Source organism: Podarcis raffonei, chromosome 4 (genome assembly GCF_027172205.1).
Source record: "Podarcis raffonei isolate rPodRaf1 chromosome 4, rPodRaf1.pri, whole genome shotgun sequence".
Lineage (NCBI taxonomy): Eukaryota > Metazoa > Chordata > Lepidosauria > Squamata > Lacertidae > Podarcis > Podarcis raffonei.
This window is the reverse complement of record NC_070605.1, coordinates 82,052,975-82,064,090: the sequence shown is the minus strand read 5'-3', so window position 1 is coordinate 82,064,090 and position 11,116 is coordinate 82,052,975. Positions and strand designations below refer to the sequence as shown.

At 41.6% G+C, this 11,116-nt stretch overlaps 1 protein-coding gene across 3 annotated transcripts; it reads right to left on the bottom strand.

The window, feature by feature from the left end:
* Positions 1 to 1,127: 1,127 nt before the first annotated feature.
* Positions 1,128 to 10,424, bottom strand: ARGLU1 (arginine and glutamate rich 1). 3 transcript variants are annotated; one of them, XR_008329953.1, is made up of 5 exons: positions 9,844 to 10,424; positions 5,264 to 5,489; positions 3,375 to 3,432; positions 2,858 to 2,941; positions 1,747 to 1,930 (listed from the first exon to the last, which is right to left on the bottom strand). XR_008329953.1 is itself a non-coding variant. In XM_053384437.1 (4 exons), exons 1-4 carry the CDS (start codon positions 10,200 to 10,202, stop codon positions 1,766 to 1,768), a joined length of 834 nt encoding a protein of 277 aa, XP_053240412.1. In that variant the 5' UTR covers positions 10,203 to 10,420; the 3' UTR covers positions 1,128 to 1,765. The 3 variants fall into 3 exon arrangements, 2 of the variants coding, with proteins under 2 accessions (XP_053240412.1, XP_053240413.1); XM_053384437.1 differs by lacking the exon at positions 3,375 to 3,432 and having other exon boundaries at positions 1,128 to 1,930; positions 9,844 to 10,420; XM_053384438.1 differs by lacking the exons at positions 1,747 to 1,930; positions 2,858 to 2,941 and having other exon boundaries at positions 3,154 to 3,432.
* Positions 10,425 to 11,116: the final 692 nt, after the last annotated feature.

Here is an 11,116-nt window from a genome sequence, read left to right as displayed (position 1 = left end):
GGTAGAAGTAAGAACAGCACAATGATTACAGCGGTATTAATTTATTAAAAACATTCTCAAAGATATTGACTGTTCAGCTGTTGTGTATTTCATCATCATCTTTTCATCCTGTAATCTGGGCAAACAGAACATGAGACTCTTCCAGATCTGGGTCACATACCCAACGCAAAAGATGTTACATTGCTTGCAAAACTAAAAAAAGGCACCATCACTCTTTTGTTCCTTTTTGATTCAACTATTCAAGTAAGAACGTTATGAACAAACTATGGATACTGCAGTTTTAGTAGAAACATTGTACATGACAACCGGGGAGGGGAAAAAAATTCCACTAGAACAGTTACCTTTGAAAACTAATCCGTCTATCTTGGTGCCAAAAATATTTTGGGACTGACAAAAACGTGCAGGATCCAAACGCTCCGTGCCTGAAGAAAAGGACTAGCATGTTAACCTTCATTTGTGTTTACCATTACAATAACACAAAAAGCCTTTACAAAATTATTCTAGTGATCCAATTGCAAAACTTCCTATGCCAAAAAAATAAGTGCTTCAAATGGCATACATAGACTGTTACACCAGTCTAATATCACAAACCATAACTATTAATGGCTGGTAGACATGCCAGCAAATACTTTCAGTAGCCACAAGAATTTTTTAAAAAATATGCATGTGGCAATTTTTATCTGTCCATTATGCTGGGGTGGGATGAAGATAAAGGGGAAGAATGCAAACGTTAGGAAAAATTAGTTTCATGAACACAAGGGTATTTTGACTTGTTCCCAAGTATAACCCTGTAATGCTGGATGGCACACTGCTTTTGAAACTGAGGGAAGTTTCAAAAGTAAACAATTCCACTAGACACAGAAGCCTCATTAACTCTTTGAATGCTGGACAAAGAAAGATGCAGCAGATGAAATGAGGATCTTGTCAAAACAAAATCTACCTCTAAGCCAGCGATAGCCACTAAACCGCACAGCTGTGATAGTTTCAAATTGTATGTGCAAGCTCGGCATAGAGAGCATGAAAAATATTAGTGGCCTTAATACTAGTGTGCTTTTGGTTATGGGAAAACAAGTTTCTGTTCATTAACATAAAATATACATGCACTAAAAAAATTTACTTAAAACGTATGAATTTAAGACTTCACTTTATTCGGCAAATTGGTTTATTTACACAATTGGGAATGCTGGTTGAATTTTACCACTGGAATAAAAACAATTCTAGCAGAGACAATACTGAACTCCCTTTACACATCTCCAGCCAACACTGACCAACTTTTTCCTTACCTGTATCAGGAACATCAAGCACAATAGTGGGATAGTATCATAAGACACCGATATAACAAACCACTGAGGATCCAGTACACTGTGGGAATTTACCAATACTTTTGCCAAACTTTTTTTTAAGAAGTCAGCAAACCAGCATTAAAAATTAACATCAGAGTATAACTCTGAGATCAGTGGGTCAGTAAAAACCTTATCAGACCATACCATAATTCATAAAATGACCTGACCTGCATCAAGTCATTTTATCATAGAATCAAAACAGATTTATTCTTTAAGAAGACAATGATCTGATAAGGATTTAACTCAACAGACATTAAAATAAGAGAGATGTAGAGCACAGCCCCTATTAGAACAAGCTAACTTTTCAGATGTCCAAAAAGAAAAGAAAAAATCACGAAAGAAAATAAAATAAAAAAACACTTCAACATGAAGCTACTATACAAAGTTTTGTTTCATTTTCCATTAGAGTTCAGAGCTGAAATTTAATCCTGACTCTTTAGTGAGAATGACAGTTTCGGCCTAGACTTTCCCTTGCCTAGGATCATTTTTTGCTCTTCCTTTTGCTGACGTTGCCTCTCTTGTTCTAGTTTCATCCTCTCCTCATGAATTTTTCTTTGTTCTTCAACAATTTTCAATTGTTCTTCAGCCTATAACATGAAAACAGTAGAATTTAGATATCCTGCAATCCTCACACGCTATTTGCTGCTCCAACAATCCTATACTGCACCAATCCTATACTGCAGAAGACATTTGCCAAAAACACCCAAATCCTACACCATTAAATTATTTAGGGTTCTACAAACAAAATGGCTGAGCAAACATTTTCATTGCCCTCCAGCTATTGAGCCTACCTTTATATACCTCTCTATACTCTCATTATTCTAGGGAAACAAAGCAAGTCATTTTCATGACCCTTACCTATCACAAGCTTTTTTTTTTTAAAGTTGAAAACACTTTCACAAGACAGCATGCTCCAAAAGTGCAATAAAGGCACTACAAAGTAAAATCAGTAAGTCGTCCCCCCCCCCTTTAAATTCTCTCGTGGTTACATATAGCTGGAGACCAAGGTTTTACCATTAGCTTCAACAAGAATCTCAGAAATCTGAAATATGGGTTTGATGCAGCAGTTGCAGTTGCTGCATGTGAAAAGACTTGTTCCACTCGTTTCATGAGATTATTATACAAAAACAAAATTATTTATTCCGTTTGTAAAAACTGTTGTACAGGCATGAAAACTGCCACAGAACACAGCTATTCTAACCCTGTGCAAACTCATCCACTAGCACTTATGCAAGCATTTGCAGAACAGCACCAGAGCGTATTTTAATTCTTGTTGGGGTCATGCTGATCTCTATGTCTCTCTTTCACCCTTCGCAAAGATGTTTAGGAAGGTCCCCCAACCTTTTGGAATCAATTTTCAAGGAACTAGAGAGGAGAGATCATTGACCTTTAGCTACAATTCAGCACAGAGTTAAATGTTCTCAAATCCAATTATTTAAATTGACTGAAGTGTTCTTAACATTGCCAGGTTGTACACTATTATAGCTGTACATCGAAACTTTACTTCTACTTACCAATTTAGCTTGTGCTTCTGCAATTTTTCGATTATTCTCTTCTAGTATTCGTTCTAGCTCCTCACGCTTTGCACGCTCTTCCTCCTAAAGGGGAGGACAGGTTAAGATGTTAGAAAAGTAAAATACTCACTCACCCATCTGCACTAGTCTTCCTAGGAATTTCTTCTGTGAACTGTCTTAAAGGGGCAGCTTTTATAGCCACCGTCTTTTGTCTTTCAAACAGCAAACTGTGCAGCCACTAAACTTGGTCTCTAGCTCTAAATTTAAATCATCCCTCCCAGTCCAAACAGCAATCAACTAAACCCTCCCTAGTCAAGAGAACCCTAGCCAGTTATTACTAGTATTTTAATATCACACAAATCAACAAGGACAACTACAAAAACTGGATAGTATTTACCAAATTAAAAGAGTAATATATAAAATATAAATAAAGTGAATAGTTTGTCTCACCAATCATGTATACCTACGTATTCTTTACCTATACTCCTTTAATCAGCATTAAAAGTTGAATATTTACTGTCTTGTCCAGTGTCCTGCAGAGTGTGCTCCTCGGCTGCCATACGCGCCAGCTTCCTCTTTAAAATGATTTGTACTGTTAGCTTGGCAATGCCTGCATCAGCAGCTCAACCATTTATAAAGAAACAACATACAAGGAAGGCTGAGCTGAGGAATGCAGATGTTTACGGTAAGAAGGAACAAAAATATGTAAAACATTCCTAAGGCAAACAATTAATAAGAAAAAAAATACATTTACTGTTAGCGAAAAGTACAAATGGCAATCCATACTCCGTAGGAACTATGGGCTTCCTTCGTGGGTGAATGGACTGAACATCCTAGGGTGTGACAAGCTTAAGAGACAGTATCAAACTGTCCCTTCTGCAATTTAAACTGGAGTCCGGGAATCCAGGGAAAGTATGAGATTGAAATCGCATCTGAAACTAGAGTTCCCTTCATAAATTTTAAAGAAACTTTGTTATGCAAACCATAAGCAAAAATATTGCAAGAAGGTTCAAGAATAATTTCAGTTATCATCATAAATATTCAAATTATTTAAATATGTGGAGGTTTTGCTAAATCAGCCTGAGGTCTGCACAAAAATATAGTAAATAGGAAACAAAGCAAGTATGTGAAGAAAATACTTCTTGCTATGTCTAGTAACCAGCTACAGGTTGGCACCCTTCACTCCAGGAATTCAAGGTTATGATGTGTGATAAAAGTGTCCTGATGGGAACAGCCATATCATGCTTATTCCCTACTGTTCAATTATCTGCTCTTTGAGAAGGCACCATTACTCCAGCCAAAATCCACCATACAAAGTTTTGTTTTTCAAACTGAAATCTTAAAAACAATTCGGCGGTTACTTATAGCCAAAGTTTAGATTTGTAAAAATCAAACTGAATTTATAGCACATGCAGTTATTCTGTATTTTAAACATCCTGCATCATTCCAAAAATCATGAGGGGGGGGGCAATAATCTTACTGAAGCTTCTCTCCTATTGACAACTAATGAACTAAATCAACTTGGTCAAATCACGAATTAGGGTGGGGGGGAATTGGCATGAGTTGTCTGACACTCAGCACGGCTTTCTGTAGAGTGAAAATGAGTTTAACTTGAAGTTTTGGGATCCTGGAGTGATTAGTGCTGGCAAGCATCAAAACCTCCAGTAGCAAATTACTGACTGCCTCACAGAAAGACATTTTCAGCTTCTGCTCCAGCTGCTGACAGAAGAAGTCACATGTTTAGCTCAACTTCAGACAAGGACAACCTGCTCTTTTACAACTCTCTAGTCTAGAGGAAAAGAAGTTGTTAGTAGTCACTGAAAAAATGGATCTTGTGAATTTGGCGTAAGCCTTTTGTGAAGGAAGTGAATGGGACCAGAGTTCCAGAATTATTCCACTGTGTTTTGAAGAAGAATGTGTGATTGCCTTAAAGGGAGAATAAGAAAATCTATTTGTTTAAAGAAAGGTAGTGCAGCTCAGCATTGCACCCTGCTTTTTATTTCCCGCCCCCTGACTGAAGGCATAAAGCCTCTTACAGTCTAGGTAAAACAAAACAAATGAGGGATACATAGTCACAGATTGTTTAACCCATCGCCCCCATAAGAAAGGACTGTGGATATATCCTGCAGCCATGGCAAAAGTTTCAAACCATTCTCAAATATGTAGGTCAGTTCCATTAAAATTCAAGTATCCTTTGCACAGGTTTTTATAGGAGAGTAACTGTTTTAGGTATCAGTGAGCTCCTCTGAATAAGTTAGAAATTAAGTTTCGCAGCAATGCAAGTTTACACAAGAAGGGAATTAGATTTGCTGTATTCCATCTCCTTCTGAACGCAACAGGAGGCACAACCCGACACTGAAAGTTTTGCCATGGACTGTCTCTACTTTCCAAACGACCGAGCGTTACCTCTCTAGCCTTTTGTGCTGCAAGTTCAGCTTGTCGCTGTCGCTCGAGTTCTTCGAGCAACTGTTTTTCCATGATGCGCTTAGCCTCCTCCACCCTGCGCAGAACTTCCCGCTCAATCTCATCTTTCCGTTTCTCCAGTTCTTCTTCTACCCGCTTTGCTACAAGTTCCTCCACTCTTCGAGCCGTCTCTTCCTCAATAAGCTTCTCTTCTATTTCTTGCTGCCGGCTGCAAGGACAGAAATAGCAAATCAATGATTTTTTGGTCACCTCCAATGTAATACATCATGTATTAAGTTTTGCACAGATGTGTGCATCTGCACAGCAGGCACTGCATATGTACACAAGTGGAACTATAGGATTCAACAGTAAGTATTGCTTTCTGCCACCCGCCACGCCCCCAGTTTCATAAGTCCCTAAATACAGGCAGAGATCATTTTGCAAAGGATGTGGGTGTGTGCTTTCCTGGCCCCTGCACGCATCAGCAGAGCACGTATAAGCCCCCCCCCCTTTTGCCTTCCAGATCCAAAAGGACCCGCATGTCAATTGGACATGCACCTGTGCAGCAATGCCAAGCATGCTATAATTAAAAAACCATCTATTTCTATGTAAAATATAATTGAACCGTATGTATTTGACCCACAAGGTCATCACCTTTCTTCAAGTATCACTGCCAAGTAAGATCTGGCAGGCTGCTACAATGGAGACAGCACCCTTTTATTCTCCCTGCCTTTTCAGGAGCATTGGTTTGATGGAAGTTTAAAGACTCATCTGCACTTGATTTTATTTCTTTGCTTTAATGTGATTAAGTTTTGTATTTTAGTTGTTTATTTTGTATTGTAACAGTTTTCAGGTATGCCACTGGGAGAAAAAAAGAAAAAAAGCCACAATGTTACACAAGCCGACATAGGCTTTAAAAAAAGCTTCTTGCTCTTCTCTGCAGCACCTCCCTCTGTGCCCACCCAATCTGCTCTGGAGAATCCCACAGCCCTCCTGAGGGGAATGGTTGCTGCAGGGAAGAGAAGTAGTCCTGTTTCGGAAGTCTGTTCTGCTGATGGGCAGGACCAATCAGCTATCACCTTAAATAACCATACAATTTAATGTCAGAAATGCCAAAGCTTTATGCTACAGTGAACATGAAGAACAAGCCACAGGGGCAAAATCTGCCTTTTTTAAACAGTGTCACATAATCATCTCCTTGAATATTAGCTATATGAAAACAAGGCAGCATTTTATCATAATGTAGTGCTGAAAATCATGACAGCCAAATATTACTTTTTATTAATGTATTTGGGGTGGGATGTTTGGGGGGACATGGGACAAAAAATTGTCTCATCACAATTTCAAACTTTTTCCTGCAACCGTGGGGCCATAGTGACATTCTTATAAATCCCACTGGTTTTCCTGTAAGAGAAGCATACCCTTAGCTCCTGCCCATTAAATGTGATGGTATATATTTTTTGCTGAATGGTATCAGTTAAGCTGTTAGGATTCTGAGAGCACAACACACAAGGACTCCTCATGCTGCCAGTTGAATCCTTTGTCACTATAAAAATTAAAACAGTATGTGGTAAAAAGTGAGGTTCTGTGTGCTGCAGTACTTGTGACAGCCCACATGTGTAAGAATCTGTTGTGTAGACTGGAAATAGAACAAGACTACATGAAGTGTTGTATACATTATGGAGATGGGACTTTTAAACAGTTGCTGTGCGCTATGCTGCATACATCATGTAAGCTAATGAGGGTACATAATATGTAGGGTTGCCCCCCCAACCCCCCACAGATATTTCTTTCCAGGATACTGTACAAAAACTTTTAATAAGAAAATAATGCATTATGTTGCTTCCTTCTGCATGTTAAGATGAACGGCCTTATGCTTAAAGACCACTGGAGCAGCTCACTTAACTCTGGCTTACAGCAGCTCTCCAAGGTATTTAATGGCTTTAGCCTACCACCAAATCACCTTTTAAATTATGATGTGTCAGGGTTAAGCAGGGACCTTATTGATTTTTATAAAGTATATGTGATTTTATATTATCCAGAAAGGTAAGCCCATGTTCTACCAATGAACTTTGACAATTCTACCTTCTTTACATCAAGCACTTCTGCTCTTACTATTTTGAGGTTCAACTCAGTATTAACCCACCTACTCCAGAATCCAAGGATTCTACAATTTCCAAAATATACCGATTTGTACAATAACAAAATGCTAATTAGCTTTTCCCACAAACTATGGATTCTTACAGTTTCAGAACTACAGTTCTGTAAGTCAAGATTTTAATTACTTAGCAGGAACAGATCAACACAAACACCTTCAACTCTGCTTTTCAGTTTGAGTCAAGGATCAAACTTTACTTCTCATTAGGACATGATCCCTGCTGACCTTTCGGTGCAAGAATGCATTTCATGTAGCAATACCATTCACAAGTCATAAGACTGAAGTGGGCCTTCTGTCAAACACTCAGAAGCATGTGTCTACAGAACCCATCAAAAAAGAATGTGAACTAAATAAAATTAATCTGAAGAACTAGTTTTTCAAATGTACAAATAAGTATTTTTTTTAAATCCCAGAAGACAATGCACTATAACTAATTTACACTGGATAGACTACTCCCTCTCTAAGCTGAATAAAAGATCAGAAAGGTTTCTTTAATTACAGTGGCTCAGTGCCAGTTCAGACACTATATCTGTTGGCTTTTTCATGCAAATAGCTGCTCCACAGAGTGGCCAACTTCTCTGAACAATGTAATGTATTCATGGAACGCAGCAGCACCTTCCCTGAACAGGGAGTACTGGGGGTAATAAAATCCCTACTTCAAGCAGGGATGAGCAGCCTTATCCTATGTTACACAGCCCACAAATGTCACATTTGCACACAAGGTGATCTGCATGAATAAGGCACTGGACACTGTTCATAACCCAGTTACTGTTCAAAATGTGGAGCACAGATAAAATGCTAATAAGCTTACATCGCTTATAAAAAGAACAGTATTTGTGTGTGTACTATACTGGTATAAGGATTCTGATAGCATTAGAATAAATCAGTTTGTTCATCAAGTGAACAAAGAACAGTTTTTGAAGGCTCCAATCCTCCAGTAGTACTCCACTAGCATTTCTAACTAAATCTATTGAATTGTTTTCCCCACTTACCAAGATACATGTGGCATCAACCAGGGCTGTGTGTGTGTGTGTGAAATTCAAGAATAATTATCAGAGATGTATTACAGATCTAGATAGCTCTCTCCTATAAGACTGCAACTGTTCTGTGTGCAACACTGCAGCCAGAACACTTCAATGTGCCTCATTCTGAAGCTTTTAGCAACCCACACACTTCACCAAGTCTCTATATGCAGCACTATTCTTCCTTCTGCTTAGTTCAGCCTGCACGTTAAGGGAGGAATGAGAGGGGGAGGGAGTGCTTCAACATGATGTACAGGAAACCTCCCTTGCAGTGAGAGCTTGGGCTGCAATGTAGTAACACCAAAGAGCTGCAGTGAGAACTGTTCTATGTCTATGTGCACATCCTAAGTATTGCTACACCACTACGGACAGTACAGTCTAGGAAAAGGACTTGGTTCAAAATGTATAAACCTTCCCTCTAAAGGGAAGGATTGCAGCTTAATGGAAGAGCACCTGCCTCACATGCAGAAGACACCATATTTAATCATTGGTATCTGCACAAATGGCTGGGAAAGACTTCCAGTCGGAAACCCCAGAGAGCAGCTCACAGTCGTTATCCTGTTAGACGGACCCATGGTCCAACTTTGTATAAAGCGGTGTAAGTCGACTGCATCTGCAGAGTATATTACAACGACATGAGCAAGGTAAAGAAATCACCCCAAAAAAGTGCCCCTTTAGTATAACTTTCCATCAAGCAAACCTTCCCGGGTTTTCCTCCCCACCCCGATAGCCGTCAAGTAAATTCAGCGAATAAAGCTGCCTACGGATTCCTGCGTTGCAGGGTGTTGGACTAGATGACCCTTTCCAACTCTACAATTTTCCACGGTTCTACATACTGGAATAAATGCAATAAATGAAAATGCAACTGCATGCTTGGAGCCTTGAAAAGGTGACGGGGAAGAAGAGAGGCCGGAACCTTCTTGACAAGCAGCAGGCAGGCCAAGTCCAAAGAAGCCAGAGGAGGAAGAAAGGCCTTCCTTGCAACAGAGAAAAAGGGGAGGAAAACACAAAAAAACACAAAAGGGGGCTGTCCTTCTCCTTCAGATGGCGCGTGGGCGTGCAGCCAGGTGACCTGTCAGCAGCAGGATCTTCAACACACGTGCTACACAGGACCTGTCCCCAGCATCCATGACGGTTGCATCCTGCTCTTTTTCGGATGATCCCCTACTCCCTCCCCCTCCGTGCCTAAACCCTCCCACCCGCTGTCTCTTTTCAAATCAGAAACGCCCCCACGCGCTTATGCCAAGAGCAGCGTCTGCTGCGAAGTCCGCCCCTTCTCCGCCGGCCCACCAGCAGCTCCTCTTTCCAGGAAAAACCACCTCACTAGCCAGAGACCATGGGGGGCGGCGGCTTTATTGGCGTCGCTCCCCCCCCCCATCTCCCCCTATACCCCAAAGGCTCACATTTTCCTCTGCCTCTCGAACTCGGCCTTCTTCTCCTCCTCCTCGCGCTTCTGCTTCTCGTCCAGGCTGCTGCGCTTGCTGACGGTCCGGCCGAAGATGTCGATGCGGTCGGGCGGGGAGGAGGCCCTCTCCCGCTCCCTCTCCCTCTCGCGGTCCCTCCTGGACGGCGCGGTGTTGGAGCGGGACCTGGAGCGGGACTCCCTCCGCCGGCTCCGCTTGCTCTCCCGGGACTTGGAGCGCTTCCTCGCCCTCTCTTTCTCCCGGGAGCGGGACCGGGAGCGGCTCCGGTTCTTCTTGTTGTGCTTGGAGCTCTTGACGCGCTTCGAGTGCGACGAGCTCCGCGAGCGGGAGCGGCCCATCCCCGAGGAGCCCGGCTCCGAGGTCTTCAGCAGCACGGACCCGGGGAAGGACCCGGCATCCACTCTGCCCCTACGCGGGGAGGCGGGAGGAGGAGGCCGCTTCGGAGCTTTCTCCCCGCAAGGCCTCAAAAGCCCGGCAGCAGCGGCGGCGGATGGTTTGGCTGGTGGACAAGATGGCGGCCACCTCAGCTCCGAGTCACACGGAGGGGGGAGGGAGGGAAGAGGAATTCTCCTCCTTCCTCCAGGCCCACAATGCGCCGCGCGCGCCCCCACAATGCACCGCGGCGTCGCGCCTTGGAGAGGGAAAGCGGAGGGTGGGAGGTAGAGAAAGCGCCGCAGTTCTCTCCGGAAATAGCCGAAGAAGCTGCGGCGAGTTTTCACGAAGGAGCGCCTGCTTAAACGGCGAGCGGAGCGGTGACGTTAGGAGCGGCGCGCGCGGTGACGGAAGTTGCCGAGCGCGGCGCGAAGCGTTGAAGAGCGGAGCTGCGTTGGTTTGGGCGTGGCTTGGAACCAGGGAAAGGGCGAATGGGCGGAGCTCGGGCCGGCTGGGAAATTGTGGAAGTGGCAGGCATCTTAAATATTTATTTTATTTTAATTTTTTTATATAATATAAAATATACAATATATAAAATATTTTATTTTTAAAAAGTGGATTGTATAATATAGTATATATTTATGATATATTATATATAAATATATAATGTATTTTTTATATAATATAATTTTTTATTTTACTTTTATATTTTATAATACATTTTATATAAAATAAAATAATGTTATTTTATTTATTTTGTTTTATTTTAAAAATGTCATTTTCCTGGCCCTTGTGTGCTCCTCCTTGGGTGCCCATTGCACTGATAACAACTGATACACTGATACACACACACAATGAGTGCAGTGATAGGTTATTGAAT